The sequence below is a fragment of the Harpia harpyja genome, chromosome 11 (assembly GCF_026419915.1).
Source record: "Harpia harpyja isolate bHarHar1 chromosome 11, bHarHar1 primary haplotype, whole genome shotgun sequence".
In the NCBI taxonomy this organism is placed as follows: domain Eukaryota; kingdom Metazoa; phylum Chordata; class Aves; order Accipitriformes; family Accipitridae; genus Harpia; species Harpia harpyja.
The window spans coordinates 7,760,765-7,788,469 of NC_068950.1; the positions used below are offsets into that span (position 1 = coordinate 7,760,765).

Below are 27,705 nucleotides of genomic sequence, written 5' to 3' on the forward strand. Positions count from 1 at the left end.
TACCAAGAGGTAATTTCATGCAGCTGTTCTCACAGAAAGCTACCACTTCTAAGGATCCCCCAGGTCAAGATGTGAACTGACACCTGCTGGAAACTTTTCTAGCAGTTTTACATGGCCACAATTCCTGAACTTTGAGACAAAGCACCACTCAACCTTCAGCTTCCTCTCCCCATCCCACCCCTTTTCTTTTTTTAAACAGATAAACATATCTAGGCTGACAAATAAGTTTATGAACTCCTTATTATGGCCCAAAGGACCCCAGTCCTACTCCTAGACTGAAATTTGAAGAGTAGTCCTTCTCAAAGAATTTAAGTCACAAGTTTCATTTTCAAAGGAAAAATGCGAGTAAATTAAAGACAAAGTGTTCAGATTTATTTGGAAATTCACAGTTTCTAATGGCACTACAGCTCTGTAGTTACATACTCTTGTTCCACAACATTGTATGCTGCACTCAGGTGGTATGTATTTTCCTCATCCAGATTTGAAATCCTTCTGAATTCACGTTCAACACGTCTGGTTCATGTGCTCTGACTGGCTAATTGTGCAGATCAACTCCAAAAGTACATCACCTTAAAGTATTCATAAACTAACAAGAAAGCAGCAAAAAAAACCCAAAGGCTTTAAATAAGTCACATTACATACAATACCCAGGAAAGGCATTAGATCTGTTAAAAAGGGTACCACTAAAAGTGCTCAATAAGTTAACTTATTTTTTACGTGAACCTGTAACACCTGTCAAAAGGAATAACCTTTTGTTCCACTCACTCAGATACACACTCAACATTTTAGCAATCACACATCCTATAGTATCCAAATATACAATCACAGTCAAAATAAAAAACACTTGGATATGAAAATACCAACCATACAAACACTGCACATTTGTTAGCCAATACAAAAGCAAACATTACGTAAATACCCACTTTGAACCAGCCTGACTGGTCAGACTTCAAGGCTTTGCAAACTCAACACATCCAGAGCTGGCTCAGAGAACAGCCCAGCTGCACCAGCTCGCCCTTGCATTCTTCAGCTGAGCTTTTTACTGAACAATCAGCACAGAAGCAGTGAGCATTCCTCATTCACCTCCTTCAGAGAACTACAGCAGGCAATTTAGATGATAAATGCATTCATCAGCCTAAGATCCCATCATACACAGGAAATCCTAAAGAGCAACTGTCATTCATTTAGTACATCAGACTACAGCTCTGATTTGTAACTGAAGGTGGAAATAAACATGATTACCATCTCTAGTGAGATTTTCCTCAACCAAGTTTGCAAAACCAGAATCTAGTCAGGCAAGTCCATCTATTAGTATTTTTACAGTATCCAGTCCACATTACTGAGTCCAGCTGAAGGCCAACACATGTCCCTTTACAGCACTGTAGTGTTGCATCTTCAAAAAAAGCTAGAGAAATTACAAAATAAATCAAATGACAAACAATTGTATCTCCCCTCTTCCAGTGGCATTATAAATAGACAAAAGGCACATAAATATGGGAAGGTGCAAGAAATAGGAACAAAGCTAAAGGAAGAGGATTAGGCTTTTATCCCTATTCCACCCAACAAACTGGGTTTCAAAAAATCTCTGCCCCAGGAACTGTGAAAAAAAACCTTTATAAAACGAACCCTGCCCTCCCTCCCCCCAAGCTGTTCTCATAGGAAATTTATCAGCCTTGTAAAGCTGCAGCTTATAGCCAAGATTGACACAATCCCATCTATTTAAAAAGGCAGAAACCAAATTTCTGAATACTTTCCAATTAGTTGAGCTCTTCGTCTCCCACTATCCTCCCACAGAATACCACAGACTGTTCTCAAATGAACAAACACTCTCCTGTTTGAGAAGTTCAGCTAGTTTTAGATGTGTCCAGAAACTGCTGTGACACCAAGTGTTCCCACTGTTATATCTTTGTTTCCTTTGATTATGTCATGCAGGCTTGGCATTGACCCTGACTTAGTCTGTATTAAAGTTTTTATGAGCTTCCCTTGGTCTGAAACTTTAGACCGTCTTCGTTTTATAGCCCTCTTCTCAGTTTTTGTCTTTTGGGTCTGTCCATTGCACAGACTTGTACATGCTGAAATGCCACAAAAATAGGACTCCTCAGACTGCGATGACGTTTCGGAGCTTCCTTCAGATGGAGGACCCTTATACGAAGAGTGATAAACTTCCCCAATGTTAGAGAAGTCCCTCTGGTTTGTGAACGGCTTCCTTCCTTTAATTTCCCCATTGGCTATTGGATGCAGAGGCTCTGTTGCTGGCTTAATAGTTTCTATTTTTTCACTTTTGTATTTACATCGCTTTTTCTGAAACCACAAGCAAAAAGAGAAACAGTTAGGTTCTAGAAGGAAAGCAGAGCATAAAAACCGAGCCTAGGAGCCGGCCAGGGGAGAGCAGCTGAGCCATGCACCACCTGCAGGCAGAAACACGCTCAGCTCGGCCTGCCCTCCCCACAGCCACTGTACCTTCTTCTCTGGGGAAAACTTCAGGGGTTCTACAATGTACAGGTCCTCTGGATCTACTGTAAGAGAGGGAACATAAATTTAGCAGTCCTGACACTGCCAGCTCTAGAGCAACGCAATTCTAAATAAATAATAGCATGACAAAATATTCCACTTATGGCACACATTTTTGCTCCCATTACAGGTTAATGGAGGTGCAATACATGAACACTGAAAGTGAAGTCAACAGAGGAATTCCCCTATGCTGCCATGGCAGCTGTCAGTGATATACACTTGAAAACACTTGACCTCCTGATAGATTAGGCCATCGGAGAGGTGCAGAGAACATCTTTTAGGGAAAAGGAACAACAGTCAGCAAAAGTTAGCTTCTACAAAAACAAAACCAATATAATAGTGTTTAAGATGCAGCCTGCCCATGACAGGACAGATACTAGAAGCCTGTGTACCTATCAAGGACACAGATATTCAGACTGACATGAGACCAGCCTGACATTCCTCCATCAGGGCTTTGTAAATCATTCTTCCATGCCAAAGCAGGAGAGAATTTGGGAAAAGTGTGGTTTTGCAAAAAAATAGTCTATGCCTTACCTAGTCTCTATTGCAACATGTTCCTAATTCAACTCATGAGTTTTTTCATGCAGTTTTATTCACAGTACAAAAACCCGTGAAGCAAGTTTGCTGCACCCAGAAAAGCAGTGTCAGCTGCATACTTGGTAGTTACTATAATCTGCAATGCTTTTGGTTTTGCATGTTGATGATGGCCTAAGAAATCAAAATTCAGTTGTCCCAAGTGTAACATGAATATTGAAAAGACCAGATCATTTCTCATACCCAAGCCAAGATAAACAGTCTAAATTTTCTTACTACAGTTGATAAATTTGGATCCTAAATACCTGCCAAGGTTCAAAGACAGGCTATCAGGACTTGAGAGGTATGGCATTCAGACTGTCCATGTCTGGCATTAAAAAAAAATTTTTAGAAAAGCCACTTTCTGCAAGCTTCATAGCTTTGTAGACCTGAATGCCTGCATGGATTACTACTAACTGCAAGAAAACATCTGTAGAGTAAAACAATAGCAAAGACTACATTTAATGTTTTAGCATACTTGAGCACAGTTCTGTGAGTATCTGGTAATTTGTTCATGAACCACCTTGTCCAACAGAATGTATACATGAACTACTATAATCCAGTGTACTTTGGTATTAACCTGCAATTCCATTTTCATACACTTGCAGTAACACACACATTGTACAGCACTGATACAGCAACACTAGAGACTAGATGTACAGTATGTGAATACCACCTTCTTTACCAGCTAGCTGAAAAGACTGCGATCTGACCAGTGGAAGAGAAGTTCTTCTTTTCAAATTCATATCATCGTAGGAGGAAAAACACCTAGGAAACAAAATCCACAAAGCTTTTTTAAAAACATTTTTCTCAGGACTTTGTCATATGCATTTTACATTAAGAAACATCTTTGGCAGAAGGACAGAATTATTTGCTGAGGTGCCCAAGAAAGCCTGGCAAAAAGACACAGTACTGTATTTGTAACAAGCTATCAAGGCATGCTAAGTGTAGTAGACCCAAAATGCTCCTAGGAGAGCGTTACTACAGAGCAGTAACGGCTCTTTGCTATCAATTTTGAGTTTGCAGAAAGAAGACTCAGAATTAAAGCACATGTGCCAGTCCCAGCAGATTTAGGAAATATCACTAAAAGCTGCAAGAACAATTAAGTTTCAAACATAAATACATTACCTTTTGGGGCTAGGGTAGTGATTACTTTTGGGAATTTTTGAGAGGTAATCTTCACAGAACTGAGAAGTGCTTCTGCACCGCTGCACACAAAGCACCAAGCCCAGAATGACACAGAGAACCAGCGAAATCACAAGGTAGGTCTGCCGATCAGAAACCTGGAAGAATTTGATACAGTTGTTAAAGAATAATTTAATGATACTACTATTCTTGTGTTTTAAATATTAAATTTTTCAAAAGAACATAGTTGACATATCTCAAGTCTCTTTCCTTCAATTTCACTAAACACTTGTTCAAATTTGAGTACTTTTTTAGAGGTTTGATGCAGTCTATTGGTTACACAGCATTCAAGGACTGAAGGCTGAAAACCACTAGCTGGTAACACAGGACAAGATTTCACTGACTGTGGTACTACCATAACTCAAAGAAGCAGCCACCCCTTGCAAAGAGCATTCAAACCTATCTGAAAGTAATATACTTTCCATAAGAAAGTGTACTAAAAGTAACTTCTCTGTTTTACAGTTGGCATGCATGTAATACTATCTCAATTTTGTGAGATAGTGATGCTTTTCATCAGCTGACATTGCAGTACTTCACAGGATACCATTATATTCACTTGATTTTGTCTTTCTGAATACTCTTCCATTTCACAAGGTAGCAGAAGCATTTTTTTGAGTATGTTCGTTTCTCAAGATTGACAGGTGAAGCTTACTGGAATTACATGGAAGTTGAAATCCAAGGGTATTTTGCAGATAACATTTAAAAAAATGAATTGCGCAGTTTTCCTATAAAAATCTATATCTTAAACACACTAAGAGATCTTAGAAGTCATACAGAAACTTTAGAAAAGACAAGGAACACGACTTCCCATTTTGTAACAGGCAAATATCTCAGACTAATAGACTCAGGTAACCAGAGCTGAGTTCAGGGAAAGCCATGTGTTCAAATTCCAGGATACTCATCTAACATACCCTGATGATCACCTCTGTCAAATCCTGGTTAAAACCACAGCACTCATGAACAGGAGCTTAGCCAGCCAGGCACCAAAGAAGGAGTCTAAGTGTTAGAAAACAGCTCAAAAGATGTCTTCAGCAACACGCACAAAAAAAGGATCATGTTTATGGTACTGCTTGAAACACCAAGCTGGATAACATAAGCATTTCGCAGAACATGTTCCTAATACTGTTGCCAGGAAAGATCACAATAACCAGAGGGGAGAGGAGAAGGCTGTCTTAGTCACGTGAGCCTGCCATTCAGTAGCTAAGAGCACAGCCCTCCACATACTCATCTGTTCTTACAGCCCACTTCTAACAGTGGCCAGTATGCTCTTGCACACTAAACCTCCTTTGGCAACAGTCTGTTAATATTTCAGTGGACAATGTAAGTGCTGGACACTGCAAACCATCCCATTTTACTGAAGTTGTGTAACAAAGCCATGCAATACAGCTGGTTATATAACACAGCAAGTGCCAGAGTAGTTCTTGAAGCATGGACTTTACCATTCCCTCTGACAGGTCAAACATTCTATATGTGCGACAAATCCCATTACTGCCATATCAAAGTCAGTGGTTAGTCTTCTAATTTCATTAAGAATCATTTCACAGAATGGTATCAATTCCAATGCACTACAGGAAGGCTGAGACATTAAGCTATTCTAAGTTTTATCATTAGTTCAGACTACAATCATGGGGCTAGTCAAGTTGTAGTAGAAATCACTACCAATCTTGCTCTGTACAAAACAGCTCAAGCTACTCAAACTTTCCTCCTCCCCTCCCTTGGCCAGCTGCTAAAGTAGGCTGAAAGCAACACTACAGACGACTTCTCAAATGAAAAGCTTCATTTAAAGACTCCAGGCCTCTTCAAATTGAGATATGTTTACGCAGCTGTTTCCTTTGAGTTCTCATGCCATATTGCTGAATTATAATTACCTCACATTTTAACTCCGCCACAGTTGTTGACAGATTAGAAACTAGCTGCGTCATGTTGGTGAGCTGTGCTTGTAACAGCTGGATTGCTTCTGTTTGTCGCTGATCCTGTATTAAAGAGAGTCATGGCCATGCTATTTAGTTGTCAGGTTCCCACTATGATATACTCTCACATGTACCAAATTAGCATTCTATCTGACACAGCCAGGCATTTTGTAGCCACACAACCTATTCAGCATTGTTTTCAACACAACTTTCGTAACATTTGAAACATCAAACTTTTTACTTATCAAATAACGTTTTGTAACATTATGCCAAAGGCATTTCATTACAGTGACTTCTGCTATCTTCATTAAAGGCAGATTAAGTAGCCAGCTCCACGCAATGACTATCAGGAAGTTAAGTACTGCCATGTTACAAAATACACATGCAGATGACCAGGCAGAGCTCAAGTCTAAGGGCTGACGCACAGCTTCTGTTCTGGGATCGGGTAGCCAGCCACTTAATGACAGGAGCCCAAGCCAGCCAGGAACAAGTCCTTTGCACTTATCTCCTTCCCAGAAAGAGCCCTAATAGGATTCTTAATCCTATTAGAAATTACAAGAGGTGAGCAGAATATTAGGGAGGTTAATCAAGAGGAGCACCTCAGACTGACCAGCATTTGATACTATTAAAAAAAAAAAAAAAAAAAAGCAGCAGAAAAGAGCATGCATATGATCTCAGGGAAGTTGCAATTTTCTTCACTGTTGATGGCATGAGCAAACTACAGGCCTGGGACTGCACTTCAGAAATTTTCAGACAGTTTGAGATTAAGTCTGCTATGCCACATGCATAGTGATTATTCAGCACTGCTGGCAGCACTGTATTTTACAGCTGCTCAGGAAAGCTAGGATGGCAGAGCAGGGAAACCTCCTTCAGCTCCCACTTCCTTAAATCACATTTTAAGGAATGAACTAAGCTTTTGTTACATGCACTACACTTTTAAATGCAAATTCAGCATAAGCCATTACTGTACCCCTCTCCCTTTCTAAAAAATAGTTCTCTTCAGCAGCATCAGGGCAATTGTCTATCTATACTTTAAATCAGAGATGAAAAACAAACCAAGTTAAAAAAAAAAAAAATGTTTTCAGCACAGCTATAACCAAGAAACAAGAGTTGGAAACGACCTGGGTAACTTTTTCATTGACAAAGACATTTAAGAGTTTTAGCCATTACAGTTGACAACTGATTTTTTTTCTTCAAACACAAAAATCAGGAAACAGAGCTGGAAATGACTTTATTTTAAAATGACTGTGAACATCTCTAAAAATATTATAGAGAAAAAAATTGGAAGCATGGAACAGCTGCTTTTAAAAGGCAGATATGCAGCTAAAAAAATCTTCAATTGAAAATTTCTGCACCCCCTTGCAACTCTTTAAAAGTAAACTTTCCTAATTAGGAAAACACTTAAGTACTCCAACAAATTGTACCTGCTCTTCTGCTATTCTTGAGGTGTTCTGAAGTTTTATTATTGTTTTATTGAAAGCCTTCTGCATTTCTTCCATTTGCTTTCGGTACCTAAAACAAAGAGCATAAAGGTCTGAAATGCTAGTTCATGTAACTCCTCAGCACTAAACTTGTCTTCAGAAAACACAACTATGCCAGCAGAAAACTTCTCTTTGCCCCCAAAAATTCTATTTAAACATGAAGTAGTATTTCCTTTTAAGTTTCACACATAAAACAGAGATGTGTCTCTTTATAGGTTTTTTTGAGGTTTTTTTCCAAGGTTAGTCAAATCTATTTCAATACCTTAGAGCTTAGCACCAATTTACTGGAATTCACTATGGAGAATTCTCTGCAAAGACTGACTGCCAAGACAGACAACACAACAGTAAACATAAAGGGCCACTTCCTTGGAACCAATTCTGAAATGGGTACGTTTCCTGATTCTCCTGTGGCTAAGGAGCATAACAAATAAACACTAATATACATATATCCCTCACAAAAGTCCTTGGTTCCCTCTCCAACAAGAGTTATTACAGATAACATGGTAATTTCAGTGGAAACAATCAATTCAGTAAAGAAGGCATTGTAGGTCTGTGTCATTCAGTTTAACAGCAACAGGAAGATGTGCCCTTTTGTTGAAAGGATTATGGACAGGATTAGTGCTTACATCCTGGCAACACTTTAACCTTTTAAAAATCCCATAGCAGTATTCCTCAAAACAAACTAAATGTGATTGTATCTGAAATACAGAAAGGGAACCCCTGTCACCTGCAGACATCTAGGTCTCCAGTAGCTGCCTAGGATTAGGTACTTTTCTCAGTTTTCCATAAAGCTTTATGCTGTGATTTACATTATACTCCTCTTCCACTGTACCACTTTCTGTATGTGTAGGTTCCTTTGTATAGTTGGCTAAAATCTTGTTTACATAGGGTAGACTCTTACCAGTCTTCCTCAGACTTACCTCTGACTAAGTTCTTCTAAATAACGGCTGCTGAGAGACATGTTTACTTCTAGGGCTTTTATGCGATTATTAAGGCGCATGAAGACGGACTCCTTTTGATTAGATCCATGAACAAGATTTCCATTAGCATAGCCTAGATCTGTTGAATTCTGCAATTCAGCATAGAAGTCTGTAGCTGTTCTCTGTGGTCCCCCAGCAACTGGAATTGCCATTAAAGCTTCTTCAGATGCCTGATCATCCTCCTTTGTTTCGGCAGATACAGAAGACTCAACAGGAGGCAAAACAGGTTTCTGCACTTCTGGGGTGCTTTCCTTTCCTTCCCCAGCATCACTGCCTAACATGCCCACTGTATATTCAGGCTGCAGAACAGTCTCTGCAGGCTTTAAAATCACTGGAGTAGCAATAGTCTCTCTTGTGCTCATCTCCTTTACCTCAGTGGCCACACTGGTCTCGGAAGCTACGTAGTTTTCCTCTGCAACAGAGCTCTCAGCCTTTTCTGTTTCTGCACTGATCTCAGGTATATCCACCTGGGGAGTCACCCTTGGTGCTACCAGGTCTGCATCTTCTTTTGCAGGCTCCAACACCATATCTGTTGTTGGCAATGGCTTAACTTCAGAAGTAACTTCTAAGAGGAGGGATTGAGAGACAGTTTGAGGATGGCTTGGCTCCAGTTCAATTGAATCTGTGGTCTCGTTACTGATCTCCTCATGGACCACACTGCTGAAGTCAACTGCAACAGCAGATCCAGATGGTCTCTCAACTTTGCTGTCTAATTGCTCAGGCAGAGGCTCATCTATTGACATATGTATAGATTCAGTCAGAACTGCCTGTGGCTGCTGAACATCAGCAGAGTAACCTTGCCCCTGTTTACCTTCAGTTTTACTACGCTGCCGATGCATGGCTACTGCAACTGAACACCATTTAAACAGATATTCTGAAAAGGTGGAAATACAACATACTGTTGCCATGTCATAACAGTACTTCTCTGTCTCAAGTTCAAACCGTGCCAATGCTTCTTCTTCCTGATCATCACTGGGCAGCAAGGTTACCGTTGACTGACTTGTATCTTCTTCATACTCTTGTACTAGCTGAACAATAGGACTTTCTTTTGTCAAATCCACAATTAATTGCTCTTTATATATCTGTGGAATATCTGTAGTAACAAGTCTACAATAAAAGAATTAAAGACAGGATGTTACTTCAACAGTTTTACATGCCTGCTCTGGAAGACCGCAAAAGTAGGATCTTTTAGAAAATTAGTGAAGCTTATTTCAGTGACCAAAGGCCAGTCTGGATACAGTCAGAAATTCTGTAAGTTAGTATTTTCTCTGGTGTTTTTCAATCCCGATTTGCAAACAAGTTAATTCAACCATTGCTTCTGAAACAGCAAGCCTTCTCAATCAGATATCACCCCTTCCCTTACCCCTGAAAAAAGTCACCAGTTCAAATATCACTAAGTTCTTACATAGCAAGCATCTTAGTCTTCTGCTGCAATATTCAAATGCAAATGCAAGAATCACAACCTTCCCACTGACCTTCCTCAGTCTCTCAGAGTGCTAGGAAACCATAAAACCACTAAATATAGCACAGGTCATGTCTTAACATTTAAGAGCTACAGTCTCAGCTTTAAGTGGCCAAATCAATTCTAAACAATTGTAATCAACTGAAAAAACCCCATGGAATATCTATATACAACTCCTCCTCCCAACCTAATTCCATATCTTTGCATACATATTTTCATCAAGGAAAGCCTAGCAAAAAAATACAGCTTCTGAAACAGAATTTTTGTCAACACAATTTAACTGAAGTTTCAGCAATACAACTTACATTCCCAATTAGTCTCCCTTGCAGGAGAAAATCTGCAAAACCTGGAAGAATATTAAGTCGGTTTCTACCCAAGAAATCTGCAACAGCCAAGAAGAACAAAACACTCCTCCTACTTCTTTTGAACAAAGTAATACAAACAATTGAGAAAGTTAGTGATGCAATTTGACATTTAGTCACATGTTAAAAGAACCCATATCATAATGGAAATAGCTACAAACAGTAACTAAAGCAATAAATTTCCCTGGTTAGTGCATTACCATACTACAGATTTCACCAAATACTTGCCTTTTTACTTGTTTAAGGCAGTGTGCTATATCTGAGCATTCTACTACCAAAGATTCGAGTCTAGTGCATGTTAGTCTCTACTAGGGACACACTGAAAAAAAAAAAAACCAACACTCAACACCAATCACTTACTCTGGTGAAGGAACAGGAGTTGGTTCAGGCAGTCTTGGTGCAGCTGTTGAAGTTGCAGAGGTGGCAGTGACATTTTCAGACACACTTTTGTTCCCTGCTGCAGGAAGGAGAAAAAATGTGAACATAAGAATTCGAGAACTGTTTGTTTTCAATGAATTTTGGGGTGGTGGGTTTTTTTCCAGATTATTAGCTGCACTACCAAATTAATTGCAGATGTCATTCAAAGTTATTTGAATAAAAGTGCTACCAACAGTTTATGTATACGATGTTATGGACAGTCTCAAAATATTTCCTGGAAGAAGCAGCAAGTTAAGACTTTACAACCAAAGCTGGGTAATACAGAGAGTAAAGATCTCCGAATATAGCTGAACAAACATATGTTAACTTTGTATCAGTTCCCTTCTCAGCAACTTGGTGTCTTTGTTCTACTTTTCAGTCAGTAGGATAAGAATTCTATGGCACTAATCAGATATGCCATAAAAGGTGAAAAAAAAAAAAAAGTCATTTAAACATAGATCATCCAACTCCTCACAAAAATTAAACAAAATAACAAAGAGAAATTAAAACTTCCCAGAATGCTTTTAATCTTTAAAAAAAAATTACCTTCAGCTTCAGATGACTCTTCAGTTTTGGCTCCGAGCATATTAGCAGCAATATTCACCATACTTAGGATAGCATCTGAAAGAGAAAACAACTACTCAAAGAGGAGATACTCAGAGGGCCCAGATATTAGCACCACTGAGCAATCTGCTGTTTCGTAACACTTGCTTGAAACAAATAGCAGCATAAGGACATAAAGAAATCCGGTCGTTCTATTACACGGGATGCATCTGTTGCTTTTAAAAGATACATTTATAAGCTAGGAACCTCTGTTTGAAAACCCGTATCTAACCTTTACCAGCTAGACCTTCTAACACCAGTGAGAAGTACTCACTGATCATTAGTCCACTGAAACCAAGGAACAGTAAGACAAACAGAAGAATATTTAAGCATGGAATTTTTTTCTGACAATCTGAGCATGTGAGGGAGGTCCCAAGCCAGAATGTTAGAGTTTGAACACTCAGAGGAGCTCTAACAAAGATAGGTTGGATCATTTGTCATAATAGCACTAAAAAAGTGAGTCAAGAAATGTCTGCTAAATGAGCAAGACAGAATTCTGCCTTTGAACACAGGATGTCCACAGCACGACAACACAGAAAACTACAGATTCATTCAAATTAAGCTGGACTCTGTCATTTTGCATACCTCCCTCCCTAATCCCAAAACTTGCTTTTGGCTCTGATACTGCTGCAACATAACAATTCTAAATATTTTAAGATTTGGTGAAGAAAATCTACACTTTACAATCTGTTACCTGAATGCAATCTAGATCAGTCAAGGCAACTGGAAGAAAACCCTAACAAATATCCACAGATCTGGCTTAGATATACGGATTTTTTTAAGGATCTGTTAAGTATCAGTTTTAAGAACAGGTTTTTTTCCCAAAAAATTTACAGAACTAAATGCAAAGAGGGTCTGCTCTATATCAGCACATATATTACATACAGCTAACTCTTTGGTCTTGATATTGAAAACAAACATCGTTGCCAGGCTTATTTAGCAGATTAGGAACAGGGAAAGAGCACCTTATTGTAAACACGTAAAAGTTGGCCCAATTTTGCCCATTTTTTCCACACCCACCAACATACACCTGTACTGTAGGTCACAGATAAGTTCATAAAGTTAGAGAGGCATTTTAGTAGTAATGACAAATTTCTTAGATTCCAGGAAGCTCTGTTCAGGACCTTGGTTTTGCCTTGCCTCCAAAACACATCAGAAACGACATTCCTGAATTACATTACTTCTAGGGCTGTATTCTTTGAGAAGTCCTGATAAACAAAAGATGTTAAACTTGAAGTATGAATGGCTGCTTATTATTGATGGAGAAGCAGAAAAAGAGGGAGAATTAATAGTTGGTATAGAAGCCTGCCAGTAGGAGAATGGCAGGAGGAAGAACATGAGCTACCCTTACAGGTTAGACTAGCACAAGAGACCAAATGTCTGAGACGCCCACTACCTCCTACTCAGAGGACCCTCTTCCTCACTGTGTATCAGTCTAAGACAAACGATGCAAAATGGAAGTCCATCACATTTGTCCAAGCATGCACATATAAAAAAACCACCACAAAAAAACAACACCCACAAACTCAGTATTCCTTCAAAAAAGGAACACTGACTACCCTGCCAGAGATTAAAGGTCTCAATAACAAGATCCACCAGCCACAAATAAATAATAATCACTGCAATGTTTCAGTGCTCAGCTGTCTTTCTAAAGCACTATCAATAATAGGTGTTTCAAATTTTTTCATCATAGCTTTAGTACTCTAAAAAAACAATAGAAACTGACTGCATTTTTCAGACAGTGAACAAAAAAAACTTGCAATACTGCACTTGCACATAGAACATGTGAATACGCCTCAGACAGCTTGAAGATAGAAACTTTCAAAGTCAGAAATAAGAGATAAGCAGTGTCAGGGAAGAAGTACTGCTTTCTCTCATCTGTGAGAAGCTAACATTTAGAAATAAACTGCCTTTCCACTATCTATTTCCCCTTTGAAAACTGAACTAAGCTGTGCAATATTCCTAGTCATGACCTTTTTGCTCCTAAGTGACAACTACATTCTAGGCAACAGTAGCAAAGAACTCTGCAGCTCTGATCCACTATGGGATGAAAGGAAAGCCTAAGACTAAACAGCATTCGAGTGCAAATCTACACTACAGTAACAAATCTTCACGAACTGGGACAGAAGGAAGAGTGGTACAGTGTAAGAGCTCTTTAGAAGAAATTGTGTGGCAGCTGATACTATCCTAAATAATTCAGCAGTTAAGAATACCATTAAAACTCAATATTCAAGTATTCTTAGCCAAACAAACCCCACACCTGGAAGTTTCCCAATGGAAAAGTGACAAGAGACAGTCAAGAACTGTTAGCGCTCTCAAAAAAATATACAGCTCTTATGAAGAATATAGAGGCTACAATATTTACATAGAGCCTTCTCAGAAACAGTGTTCTTCATGCCTTCCCTTCAAGCTCTACAAAGTAAATCTTTATATTGCCTCTTGTAAATAAGGCACCTTAATTAAGCACAGATTTCCAAGTTCTGAATAATTAAGGTTCTACAGCACTTTAGTACTGGTTATTTATAGCCCTATGTAATATTCATATTATTTAAGTGCTCAGGATCCTGAAGCACAGAAAGCAAACTTTCCAAATAATACAGATCCTTAGAACTGGAAAGTTCTATTTTTAGAACACTTGAAGAATGATACCCCAACTTCAAACTGTTACTATTTATTCCTATGCAATTAAATAGGAATCACAATAAATTGTTTCAGCAGAAAAATATGAAAGTTGCAGCTGTTGCATGACAAAATGACATTCCACTTTCAATTAGCTCATTTTGTTTCAGAACAGCAATAATTTTCCTAATAAATCATACTCACTTGTAGCAGAACCAAGGAGATTTTTTGAAGATTTTTCTTCCCCTGTATTGTAATCCAATAGATAATCTATGTATAAAGAAGAACACTTATGACTATCAAAATTAAACGTGTTATGGGCAAAGAAAATAAACCTCAAGATTTAACATATCATTCAAGTATGTCAGCTTGACAGTGTGAAAATAAAATCACAGAAATAAAGTTAAAGGTCAGAAATTACATACCGAAATACCAAGCTCCAAGCAATGAGAAAACCAAAGAGATTGAGGGTTGAAGCTTCAGTTTCCCCAGGATTCATGACACAGATTCAGCAAACAGCTCATTGAGCTTTGTATAGGGTTTTTCCCCCCTCCTCCTCATGAGGGCTGGAGGTAGGCATTTTCATATTTTTTATTTAAACACAAAGTCTGCAAGCCAAAATAAGCACCTTCCCAGTTGCTTGCAGCATTGATCATACAAACAATCCTAGGAAATGGACTACGGACACTAAGAATAAAGCTGTTTCATGTGAGCTGTTTTGATTATTTTAGTTATCCTTTACTACTGTCAGCACATGAAGATATTACTGCCTAGCCTGCCAAGTGAAGCAGAGCTTATTAGTAGCATTTTAAAGTAACCCTCCAAATAGTTACAAGACACTGTTTAAAACTTAAAAAGGTTGTTGGATAAGCCCAGAAATGCTGAAATACTGTCCACAAGACTAAAAGTAAGTTTAGCAGTCAAATCACTTATCAGATGCAGGAAATGATGAGCCACCAGACTAGCAAAAGACATGTCTGAATGGCTAAAAATGCAGAAATTATTTGCCTACCATAATCTTCATCAAAGAGCTCCTGTCGTTCAGACTGATACTGAGAATCAGCTATTTCTTCATACTCTTCAACCATACTAGTACCAAATACCCTATGAACAAAGTTTTGAAATAAAAACCCAATATTAGTCTATTAGTCATGTAGTTACTTTGATAATTGATAATTCGATAAGCAATATTAACCTTATATAGTATGTACTCAATAAATTAGATAAGCAATAGTTGCCTTCAGTTAACCAAGATTAAGCAGCAGGTATGCTTATTTTCTCAAACTTGTATCCACAAAGGCCACTGCATGCTTTCAAGTGCTGTACCAAAACAAGATCCTGTTTTTAGTTCCAGTAATTCCAAAGAGACTTTTCCTCCTTTTAAACTTGAACTCATATCTAGCTTTCCTTGTCTTAAGCTCTCCACGAGCTCTTACGCCTCCTCTTCAGCTTCAATTTGACTAACTTTAAGAGTATCTTATGATACTTGCATACAATATTGTTTGACCTGCTCTGCCAAAATAAAAATCAAATCAATTCAATTTAAATCAGTCTTGTCAATGGAAAATATGGTTTGGCTTATTACACTAGAGTTCCCAGGTTCAAATTCTGACACAACTTTGACAGGAGAATTGAAATTGTTTTTTAGGAGCAGTGCAGAGGCTGATTATTCTCTGAACTACACACAGTTGTTCTGATTTAGATATTCCAAGCACTACTAACTGTATGTACCTGGGGTGCCATGCAACACAGCAGCATCCCAAAAGCACTCACCACACCTGCTCTTTTTAGTTCACCACTTGTTCCTTGTTTTGCTTGGTCAGCCTTGAAATGCTCATGTAATTTAAAATGTAAATAAAAAAAATGTCCTCATGTAAGGCTGCTCATGCTCCTGTTTCCTAACACCCCCCCTGCAAATATAAACTATTCCTTTCACACTGGAGAATCAAATGGAAAGATTCAAAGCTTCTTTAATCAGATGTGAAGCACGCTACACAGCAGGTAAGTTAGGCAACTACTTCAATTCACAGTATTTGCAAATAACTTAAACTGAAAACTAGAATTTGTTGCCCAACTATTATTAAAACACACTAATCCTCACTGCAAGGAGGTAGAAAGACAGAGCAAAACACTTAAGATATTACCTTATAAGACTTAAAGGACAAAAATGTTCTGATCCAAAGTGCGATATCAACTCCACCTGAAGAATAAAAGGTACTTAAAATAAAACTCCAAAGACCCACAGAGTCAAGAGTTCATTTAACATATACATCCAATCTTGAAATTGCAAGTTTTGTTTACTCAAGGGATTTGTAGATTGCCCATCAGAAAAGATTGAAAGATTTGTTCTTGCCATGCATTAAAGTCCTGAGTCACAGTAGAGAACACCCCAAGCCCCATGCATTCATCATTCCAAAAGAAGAGGTTGCTAACCTTTATGTACTTGATGAACATCTGAAGCGAGAGAAAGGAAAAGAGAAAAAAAAAAAAAAAAAAAAGATGTCAGTACAAAGGCCGAACACATGCCACAGGCAACTACAGTTTTGTTGGTTTTAATTCAGTGCTATAAATGCCTAAGATGACAAGTTATGAAAGATAAAGTTGCAATACTACTTCATCTGCCTTCGGTAGCAAGATTTCATTTAGCCCTCATACCTTGCAGATAGAAGTTTAACATGCAACAAGTGTTTTATTAATGATCTGAAGTTATTCAGTTTTTTTAGGCAGCATGATTGCAGACAGAATGGTGAAGTGTGTTAAATTTACTAGGTGTATTTTTTTTTCCCTTAAAGAGCACAGATTACAGAAAGCAACTCAAAAGGAAAAAAACCCTTCATAGCATGCATTCTATGTACTACTGCTACTCAAGTTCCATATAGCATGCTTCAATTTACAGAAATGCTACTGGAAGAAAACTTGTAGAGCATCTGATGATACATTTGGAAGCTTGAGTCATCTGTGTATTTCTAGTGAGAACTTGACTACACACTGGTATTTGTTTAATCTAAATTAATTTGCAAGTGTAGAATGCATTTATTATACCACTATGTAGACACTACCAATGAAGGGCTGTAATGATCTGCGAGTGAGATCAAGATAACTATTCCCATAAAAGCACTCTTACAAAAAAAAATTCCATTATTTTTGATACAAGTTCATTAAGCCACTTCAAAAAAATCAAACTTTGAAAAAATTTTTGGACTCTTCTTCTGTAGACGAGGCATGCTTAGAACTTGCTTACTTTTTGTGCTATGAAGTAAAAACATTACAAGAACAATCCTTTGAAAATTTTACCATGCTACATTATTCAAGGCAAAACACTGTATCCAACAAGGGATTAAGTGTTGAGGCATCTAGTGTTATTCTGGAACTTCAGTGACAAGCAAGACTCCAGCTACCTTAAGGCATTAATTCAGCCAGAAAGCAGAATTAAAAATAAATGAAATCTTTATCCTGTGACTCATGCAGAATTTCTAGGTAGAGAAGTTAGATAACTATCATTCATAGTTATTTCTTCATGAAAGCACAAATCATTATTCAGTACCACAGACCAAATTTTTTTTTTTTTTGGCAGCACCATAATTGGAAGATAACACATCACTGGAGAGGACCTAGAAGGTTTGTATTTTATTTGAATTTAAACCTCCACTACATCCCAATATTTTCACAAAAGCTTGTATCCCACTCCAAGTACCACATTATTTATGGAGTTTTATTCTCTTTTGAGTCTCCTGACTAAAGATAGCTTGCTGCAAGTTATTTTGAAGGTGGAGAGATCATGGCAAGTGCTCCAGTAGCAGTAAGCCTAAATAATTTGCATGAGTCACAGTTATGATTGAATAACTGCAAAACTGCACTTCTGAGTCTATTGATGAGAACCAGAATTCAAATGCTTACTCTTGCATATTCACTTAACACACTTAAATACAGCACAGAAGTATCAAGAAGTACACTTATTCTAATCTGTGCTTCAGGGAGAGAGTGCGTGTATGTGTGCGCATATATATAAAGCGGGTACAGCCAAGAGACAAAATAGGTCAGTACTTCTAATCTTACATTCAAGCGACAGCTGGTTAAGTCAAATAGAGTAGAACATTGTCTGGATTTTTCCTAATTCAGATACCAACTAAGTATGTACTTGGACACAAGGTAATAGGTGCTTCCCAAGATCCTCTCAGTTACCATTATGAGGAAGGTAATATACTTGTGATCATGTGACAAGGTTTTAGCACATGGCCAATCACACTAGGGCCACTAACGAAACTAGTGCAATTAAAGGTAAAGCATGCTTTGATAACACATTTCTCTGGATGTTCTATTATACAGCATAAGCCCAGCAAACCCCTCCTTCCTCGAGAAGCACAGATACTTTTGCAGTGTTAAGTTACCTTAACATATTTTGCATACATCTGTTCATCCAGAGGAAAGCTTTGGACATTTCTCTCATCTCTGGCATGGAAAGTACCTAATTTAATCCATTTGTTTGTTGGATACCTAGAAAAGAAACAATGGAGACAGCTAACGAAATGCAAGAACCCAATGTTTACAGACATTTCCTGAAGTTTCCCAAAACGCCTTTTCCCAGAAGAAATACTTTTTTTTTATTTTCAGTTGCAAGATAGCAGCAATGTGTTTTTTATGGAAAGAAGAGCTGCAATATAACGTTAGTCCCAACACAAAACCTCAGCAGTTCCTCTTCACATACCTAAAACAGCGTGCAAGTCCTTGAAGGATGAAACCCTATACTTGATCTGATTATTGAAATTCAGCCAGCCTACAGTAAAGTTTCTGGAACTGAAAAAAGTCACCTCAGATGAACACTGAAGAACATGACACATAAGTGATAGGTTGTAAATATTATTGTAAGCAAGCAGCAAAAAACCTGTGAGCAAAGCAGAGTTAGAACTAAGCAACAGACTAAGCGTTGAGAATCAGAATCTACATGCTTTAAGCACTGAAGAAAACAAGGGGTTTTGATGCAGTGTGTGAATATCTCCTCTTTCACATACCAGAATAATCTGCTCAATCCCGGAAAGTAGTGGGGGTACAACATTGCCTAAAACACGATAAAGCCACCCTTTAACCAGCTATTCAGCCAACCAGTAGTATCCTTATCCCTTCCAATTCCTCAATGGTGTACTACTGTTTGTTTTGGTTTTTTTTTCTTTTTAAATAATTTGGATTTTTTTGGACAGAGTTCAGCATTGAAGACAGCTTAAGACACGTGAAAATGGTCTGAATGACAAGGGAGGAGACAGCCCACAACCCCAGTGGCATTCTGCAAAGGAATGTTCATTTCATAATCTGCCATCCATTACTTAGCTACTGTATAATTTCTGCTGCTTCATTGCTGCTTTTCAACAAATTTTCCTTTCATTTTTAAGGTGGTAAAGAAAAAAAAATACAGGAATCATGGAAAGAACTCAAGCCATGTACTCTAGGACCTCACAGTTGCCCTTTCCATGGAAAAATACGCTAGTAACTGATAACATAGGCACACAAAGAAAATCCATGTAATTTCACAATGCATTACATGTAATAACAGACATACACAGACCATGTTTTATGAAGCCATCCATTTAACAATTATTTCATTTTTCATTCAGAAGGGTGGGTTTTGATAACATACCTGTCACTAATAGACACCAGGAAGTCTTTAGGAGTGGAAGAGAATAATTCATGATTTGCAATGTCAAGCTGCTTTACTTGGACTGGTTCACAGAGCTCAATAACAAACCTTCAAGACAAAAAGGAAATCTTAAAAGCACTTTTCCATCTACAATTACAGTCCTTAGTCCTTTACCTTGTTACTGCATCCTTCACTGGGTATAAAAGAACACTACAAAAATGCTGTACAATAAGGAGGCATCACTTGTTGCTCCCTTCAAAATCCCTAGTGATATTTAAGCTGCACACCTAGCTTAGCAATTCTAGATAGCACCTGCAGCTACAAAAGCTTCATCCATCTTGTACTCAAAGGCAACAAGTCACAGAACTAAAAACTGAGGATAGCAAACATCATTTAAACCACACCTGAAATACCAGTTAGTACACAGTAAATTCTGATCACGTGTCCTACAATTATTTGACAGCTGGGGAAAGAAACCAAAATCTTTACTTGAACACTCAGTGCTTTCTTTTCTGTATGATAATAATTATGCAAAACTTACAAATACTAAAGTGAATAAAGTTATCCCCTTAATCTTACTTCTCAATACCAGAGACAGAATTCTATAGGGGACATAACAAAGCATCTAGTGCTAAATCCATGAAAGTTCCTTACATGCACATTTCAGGCAGAGACACACCAAGGTCAAGTCAGTCCCACAGACTACATACAGTCCCATCACAATGGAAAACTATAACCACTCCTGTGATACAAGCAAACCTCAGTAACCTACCAGATTTTAGTACTGCAAGGATTTAGCATATAAAGGTCCATGTTTTCCATCAAAATAGCTGAAGTGCTCTGTATAAAGAAGAGAATTAGTAGAGAATTAGTATTTTAAATTGTATGGTAAATACTAACACTGCACCAAGGGGTTTTCCCCTCTCTCCAAAAATAAGCTTGGTATTAGTTATGTAGACTAATACCAAGTTTCACAACATTCTAAGCAAGATAATATACAGGAGATATTATGCAGTACTACTTTGGGGCAATCACAGATTATTTATTATGGTGAGCTGTTTCATACGACTTTGTTCAGTTGTTCAATTTCTGTACTGAGCAGGTTCTGCTCCCCCTTTCAAATTCACTTAAAAAGACATGAACTTCTCTATAGCAATCCCTCTTAAAAAAGGGACAGATCATAGTTTATGTCCCATTTTTATAAATCAAAAATTACAATAAACCCAAACATAGAAATAAAAGATTACTTCAGAAATCAGTGTTCAGTTTTAAGGAAGTGTACTTTGTACTACTTCTTGCATAAGAGTAAACTGAAACCATGCACACTAATAATTAGTAAATGCTTACCTTTGCTTCTGGATTCGCTGCCAAAATTTTGGCACCACACTCCACAGAGGCATAGTTATTTCTATTTTTCTGGACTTTTTTTGTGGAATGCTGCCCACCGACAGCAGAAGGGTGCATTGACTGACCTAGGAACAAGAAAATATTGCTACTATAACAAACTACACAAACAAACAGTATTTTCACTTTCAGGGAACTTCCGCTCACTGCTTTTATATAATAAATGCTCTTAATTATGTAGTTCTACTAGAAAAATGAAGTTCCAGGCTGCATTCCAAATTGAGAGTTTCACTATTGAAACCTGATACAATACGAAAGTGGTGTGTATTTAGACCAAACCAATGAATCCTGAACTTACTCTTTTCTTTCTCTACTTCCATAACTTTCTTCTTCCATTCATCAAAAGTTGGAATGTCTCCAGGGTCCTTTGGAGTTATCACTGATGTAGGGTCAATTTCTCCTGTTTTCTTATAGTCTTTCTGCAAAAGAATGAGCCACCACTTGTGAATATTTTTCAGTACCAACAATGAAAAAATGAACTTCAATAGTTTAAAAGAAAAAAACCCAACAACAAAAAACCCCATGCTCTCATCAAGTCAACAGAAGATACATCATTTGAACCCATGTTAAAAACTTAGTGTCAAGGTAAGCTCACAGCCAGAAAAAACATGTGATGATTTCCTCCCAGAATTATAGATTCTTTGAGATGCTGGTAATTTTTGTGGCTAAACTAATACAATTTAAGTAAAACGTAAGCATTCCATCTCATAAAACATCTGCTTTTTCTTCAAGATTTTTTATTTTCTTCCTCCTAAGGAAAAAAAGGTTCCCTGTAGCAGAAATCTTCAAATATGAATGTTGGTCACGGCAGAATTCCAGAGGTCCCCTGGAATTTCTGAACACCTCAAAAAAACAGCAGAATGAAATATTATTTGAAAATGTTTTATTTAATGTTTAATGATCAAAGAAATAAGTGTTTTGGACTTGCCTGACAAAGAAGCAACCCTTTTAAGGTAACCATATGCTATGCCATTTCAAGTCTTAACTTCTCTTTTGTACAAACACATTTCCAGCACACCACCAGATGCGCATAAAGCTTTTTGCTAGACATTTCAAGTGTAGAGGTTATTTGTAGACAACATTTTACAGGTAGTTTCCAGAATGACTGCTTTGTAGGTTGACATCTTCTCTGCACTTAAAGCAAGAATTATTTCACATACAGTTCTATAGCTGAAAGCCCTCAAAAAAGAGCCAAACCCATATATTTGGACAAAAGTGACAAGAATTCTTCGCATGACTACACTGCAACAGAACTTTAGATGTGGCGTACCCAAAAGTATATCCCCACATATATTTAGAAATGAGAGGACCTAAAAAAACTCCGTATCTTCCTCTCCCAAGAAAGTTCAGGATATAAGATCCTCCTTGGACTATGATGAAAGCATTAAGTCAAAAAACTAAGTAAATGCCAAATCATGCTCTTGCTTAACTATGACATCAGGCCAATACCATAATTATTGAAATTGCAGTCTTTAAAGCATTAGGTTAAATAAAGAAAATCTTGGCTTTTGTTTTTTGGTTTTTTTTTTTTTAAATAATGGTTTACACCAATTTGTTTGCAGTAAGTTCTTTAGAAGACTCTTCATGACTGCATGTAACAATTTTAAGGCACACTGTAGTCTGTTCAATAATCTTGGGAAAAACTTCTTGGTTTTACCAGAGAGTTATCCAAGTTTCTAGTGACAGTTTAAATGTGATGCTAAAAGAACAAAAAATGGTATTGACATGGCCTTGATCATTCTTTACCTATTTAAAAACCGTAAGCTTTAGGAAGTGTCTCCCAGTAAGAACACAAAAGCAGTCATACAGTTAAGTATAAAAGACCTGTCTAGCTAAGTATCCCACTTTAACAGTAGCCAAATAAGATACCTAGGAAAGAATAAAAGCACACCAAACATTTTGTATTTCTTTCAACCATCATCTTTGCCTTTAGCCATCTGCTTACTACTCAGGAACTTCCTGACTCAGTCAAGAGTCAACCCTCGGACTTCTCTTCTACAAGCTTACCTGAACCATGCAATGCACTCCCCCCCACCTTTTTTTTTTTTTAAACCTATGTAAAAAAATTCAGCATCCACAGCATCCTGCAGGAAGTCCCAGCTTAATTATCTGTTACATGAAGAACGTTTCTTCTGGATTCTGCTCCAGATAGTTTTATTTGATTTCCCCAAGTCTTGTATTTGAAGAGACTTAGCTCAGAAAAGCTGTTCTGTGCCAATCGATCAACGTTGCTGCCCCTTTCTCCCAGTTTATTATACCCTTGTTGACGTGGCAATATCAGAACCACACACAGTGCTCAAAATGTGAGGGCTGTGCATTTATACACTGCCAACCAGAAAAGTGATGGGTATCGCTCATCTTTAACAATGGTCATAACCTAACAGAGGGCATTAGGCTCCTGCGTGTACTGAGTGGCTATCAGTACTGCTTACCTCCCTTTTTAAGTTCTCTGAGGCATTCAAAGCAGATTTTTGCTCATCTGCCCCCTTTTCAGCTGCTGAAACTTTCGACTCAAACTCAGATTTTGTCTTCTTTCCCTTGCCATGTGAAGATGATATGTTCTCTATATGTTGACCTGCAAGGCTGAAAGTTTAATTTAAGAGTATTAGGACTTATAAAATGATCACATTTTCAGCCATATGCAGTATTAGACACACATATGTAGATAAGCAAGCACATGCAAATGTTTGTTGCAAGGCCAGGACAGAAAAGAACAATTACCTTTAAATTATTCAGACTCATAAGCTACTTCAATACTCACCTTTCTGGTGGACTGACGAAAGAGGAAGCCTCACTCTGAGGGTCAGCCTCAAGTGTTGCACCAATATCGCAGTCAGGTTCTGACTGCTCAGCTTCACTAGAGCTGACTACAGGAATATCAGCACGGGAATTCTCTATTGCACTGAAGGGAAAGAAATAACATGCTTTTTGCCCTTCTGATAACACAAGTAACCCTGCTAGTCAACCACATAAGATATTTCAAAGTTTTTAAAAAGCAACAGTCTCACAGAAATAATTAAAAAAAGAGGAATGAAGTATGCTATACCTGTGGAACTGCATTCTTAGCTGTACCCATGCAAGAATGGAATTTTCTTTTCCAGACTGTCTCAGCAAAGGAACACAGAGTTAGCTTCTCATCTCCCAGAACTCTCATCTAACATCTTACCAAACACTGCAAAGGATAATTTTTCCCATCATCACAAATTAAGAACAGCTTCAGAGTTACCTGACTGCCAGCAATTTTGCTTTTCAACAACAGAATCAAACACAAGACTGAGTCCATCACTAAAAGCTCCAATGTTCTCAAGTCAGTGGGCAGCAGTCAGACCTTGGCTAAAACTAGGAGAAAAGGGGTGGCATAACGATATATAGTAGAGCCAGCCAGACTTCCTTTCCACTAGGTTTTTGGTTTGTTTGTTTTTTTTTTTTTTGCTAGTGTAATAAAATGAGGTAACCTAGTAGACCATTATCCAAGCCGCAACAACAGCCTAAACTAGCTAATCTGCCCACTGCTTTACTTCCTCTCTCCCAGGAAGGCTGAACACAGCACATCAGACAAATCCTAAAGCAGAAACTGAAAAGAAAGCCTCCCTATGTGCTCTTTAGGAATGATGGAACAGGTGGGGAAGAGAAGATGGACAGATAATAACTTTCAGTTGATAACTTCAGTGATTGTCCTCTCTTCCCCAGTACAGGGATGACTTTCATATTTATCTAGAAGGTTACAAACCAGATCTAAGTGAAAGCTTTATTCTGCCTCCTAAATTTCAACATAAGCTTTCTTCAATGTCAGCAGCAAACTAGGTTAATCCAATATCATGATACAGAGCTGCCAAAACACAAACAGCATGTCCGCAACTTAAAAGGGAATCCTTCTGGTTCTCCGACTGCTACAATTATCAACAGAAGCAGCTGCAACAAACCCAGGGAGCCAATTTTAGTACCTTTCATATGATAAAGTTCCCACAGTATAAACCAAAAACCCCATAGGTATTCAAGTATTTTTGCTATGTAGCAAAATCTAACAAATGCTAGGAATACAAGAATATTAGCTACAAACAGAGTAGTTTTTCTAAACTCCCCAAAACACACACATCTGAGATGCACACAGTTTAGCTCTGCATGTAACACTTTAATGACTTAAGTAAGGTTGACCACTACACTCCAAATTAAAAAGCTCCACATATTCTTGATCTCAGTGGATAGATGACAGTATGAATAATTATCAACTGAATAAAATATGGGACAAGTACGAACTTAAAAATACCCTGATATCAGGGTGTACCTAACTGGCCTCAAGTAACTAATTCTGGCAGAAGGTGAGTAGCACAAGCCTAAAAGCTGTAGTGCTCCCTCTCCTTCGGGTACTTTCATTTGTTAGTAGCTTTGCCTTAATTTTGAAAGTGCATTACCAAGCTCACTCTGCATGGTATCTGTCTTTACTTGCAGCCAGAAGAGGAGCTCAGATTATTTTTCAAGAAGTCTTCCCCAGATTAGGTCTGGATAGAAAAGCTACAATCAGTGCTGTCCTAAAAAAGATTCATTACAAAGTAAAAATAGTTTGGAATAAAATTACTTCCAGAACGTTTTGACTAAGAGGTCCTGCTGGAATATCAGACCAGTAACACCTAAAGAAGCTGGACTTTGTTGCACTGATGGGAATCAGCATCTAAAACAGGAAAAATGCTGTCTAAAGATAACAAATGCAACTGAGTCTTTTTAAAGATCTTGTTTAACTATGGAGCTGGACTACAGCTGTTTTGGATATTAGAGTTAATCTGTACAAAGAGACCACCTATTACTATCTAAAACGAAACTGAAGTTTGAAATAATGTATAAATTTGCACGTCTCCTACACTCATTCTACCCTTTCTTCCTGTAAATGCTACTAGGGTCAGAACACAACTGCCAAGCATTAACTAACATATTGGGTCCTCCAATACAAGTTTCCATTTTCATTTGTTTCACAGTTCAAGTCTTCAGAGTTCATCATTCTAGTACTCCCCAACTATTGACAGCAAGACTGTTTTCAACAATTAAAAGACACCAAGCTGAATGTTCAAAAGCAAAGAACACCCCGAATGTCCTTCTATGACCTGACAACAGTAGGACTTACAACACATTACACAAACGTATCAGAACAGTAGTCAACAAAAGCTATAAAAACATGCTGAAATTACATTCCAGTTTTGCTTTATAAAACCTGCAAATTTGGGAAGCTTGATTTTCGAAGACTTGCAATTGAAGACACTTATGAAGTACCAAAAGGTGCTTAAGCATTAGCCCTAGGAGACTAGGCAAGATCAGTCAGCAGACAAGATTTCCAGACCTTTTCTATGGTAACGAAACTAAATTTGGTAAACCAGAAAAACTGGACTATTAAACAACCCAAAACACCAAAGAGAATTCTACTTCATTTTTAATATGTTGAATTTTTATCTACCAAATTATTAGGTCTTTATCAGCAGACAATTAGAAGACTATATTCCTCTTTGCATACATTAAAAAGCCCAGGAGAATTTTGTGAAAGTACCTAGAAGTATACATACATGAATTTCCATAGTACAGTTCACAGTTGATAGCACAACATTCCAGAAAGAAGGGAAACAAAATTAAGCACATCAACTCTTGAAGACTGCCTGCAGCAGAGGTAGCTCTGCAATACACTAAGTACCAGAATTACAAACTCTCTTGGTTGTGTTTAGACTAAAATTTGCTATTTCATCAAAAGTCTCTTAATATCAGAACTTATTTAAGACTGCTCTAAGTCCTAGAGTAAAATTCTGCAAAGTTGTTGCTTAACTGAAAGCAGAGGCCATCACTGAAGCAGCCCTGATGCTTGTCATCACAGATGTGAAAGCGCATTTGTGAAGGGCAGAAATCCTAATGGTAAAGACCCAAGGGCTTTTATAGTACAGATTATCTAGCACATAAAAGAAACAGCAGCTTATAAACTGATAATGACAATAGTATGACACTTCATGCAAGTACACAACTCTTAATCCACGCGCTGAGTAAATGATGGCATATTCCATTAGCATTGACACCATAAACCAAAGTACAGCAAAAGAATCATGTGTAGCAGTCTAGTCTTATCCCTACTAAACCTGAACAGGTAACCCTTTTAACATCAGAGTAAGTGATATTCTCTCAAAGACCAAAACAATAAAATGAAAGAGCTTACTTGGGCTGCGAGACTGGAGGTATCTCTGAGGTAGGTGAACTGGAAATGTTTTCAGTGCTTGCAACTATGCTAGATGAAGTTTCACTTATATCTACTGAAGGTGGAGTCTCAACTTCAGGCTGGCTTGCTTCACTTATTTCTGTAGCCTGTGAAAACATTGCAGATGAACATACGTTTTGCAAAACTTGAATAGGAAAAGTATTCATGTAACAACATCTAGTATGAAGTTTTAACAGTTCAGTAGTTCAGATTTCTGTCATCAATGAACCAGAAAACCACGCAGCAAAACAGTTAAATAAATTTTATTTCTTCATAAACCTAGGTGGTATTCAGCACCACTTGAATATAGTTGCAACACTCTTCCATAGTCTGCAATAATAGTGTA

The 27,705-nt window shown here is 37.8% G+C and overlaps 1 protein-coding gene across 5 annotated transcripts in view; it reads right to left on the reverse strand.

Annotated features, from left to right (window-relative positions):
• Window positions 1–350: 350 nt before the first annotated feature.
• SUCO (SUN domain containing ossification factor) overlaps window positions 351–27,705 on the reverse strand; it is a 43,028-nt gene continuing 15,673 nt past the window's right edge. Inside the window, exons 1-22 of one of the 5 annotated variants that reach the window (XM_052800884.1) lie at window positions 27,321–27,367; window positions 24,183–24,238; window positions 23,898–24,038; window positions 23,569–23,719; window positions 21,435–21,555; window positions 21,080–21,204; window positions 20,505–20,572; window positions 19,733–19,840; window positions 18,492–18,597; window positions 16,537–16,557; window positions 16,248–16,303; window positions 15,116–15,207; window positions 14,308–14,373; window positions 11,428–11,502; window positions 10,825–10,921; window positions 8,581–9,747; window positions 7,604–7,691; window positions 6,138–6,242; window positions 4,213–4,367; window positions 3,761–3,852; window positions 2,461–2,516; window positions 351–2,301 (exon numbers count right to left, since the gene is read on the reverse strand). In XM_052800884.1, coding sequence (XP_052656844.1) covers window positions 1,855–2,301; window positions 2,461–2,516; window positions 3,761–3,852; window positions 4,213–4,367; window positions 6,138–6,242; window positions 7,604–7,691; window positions 8,581–9,747; window positions 10,825–10,921; window positions 11,428–11,502; window positions 14,308–14,373; window positions 15,116–15,207; window positions 16,248–16,303; window positions 16,537–16,557; window positions 18,492–18,597; window positions 19,733–19,840; window positions 20,505–20,572; window positions 21,080–21,204; window positions 21,435–21,555; window positions 23,569–23,719; window positions 23,898–24,038; window positions 24,183–24,196 — 3,351 coding nt within the window. In that variant the 5' untranslated portion in view covers window positions 24,197–24,238; window positions 27,321–27,367 and the 3' untranslated portion in view covers window positions 351–1,854. Of the gene's footprint in view, window positions 2,302–2,460; window positions 2,517–3,760; window positions 3,853–4,212; window positions 4,368–6,137; window positions 6,243–7,603; window positions 7,692–8,580; window positions 9,748–10,824; window positions 10,922–11,427; window positions 11,503–14,307; window positions 14,374–15,115; window positions 15,208–16,247; window positions 16,304–16,536; window positions 16,558–18,491; window positions 18,598–19,732; window positions 19,841–20,504; window positions 20,573–21,079; window positions 21,205–21,434; window positions 21,556–23,568; window positions 23,720–23,897; window positions 24,039–24,182; window positions 24,239–27,320; window positions 27,467–27,705 lie in introns of those variants that run through there. The other 4 variants (XM_052800881.1, XM_052800880.1, XM_052800883.1 and 1 more) reach the window with 4 other exon arrangements.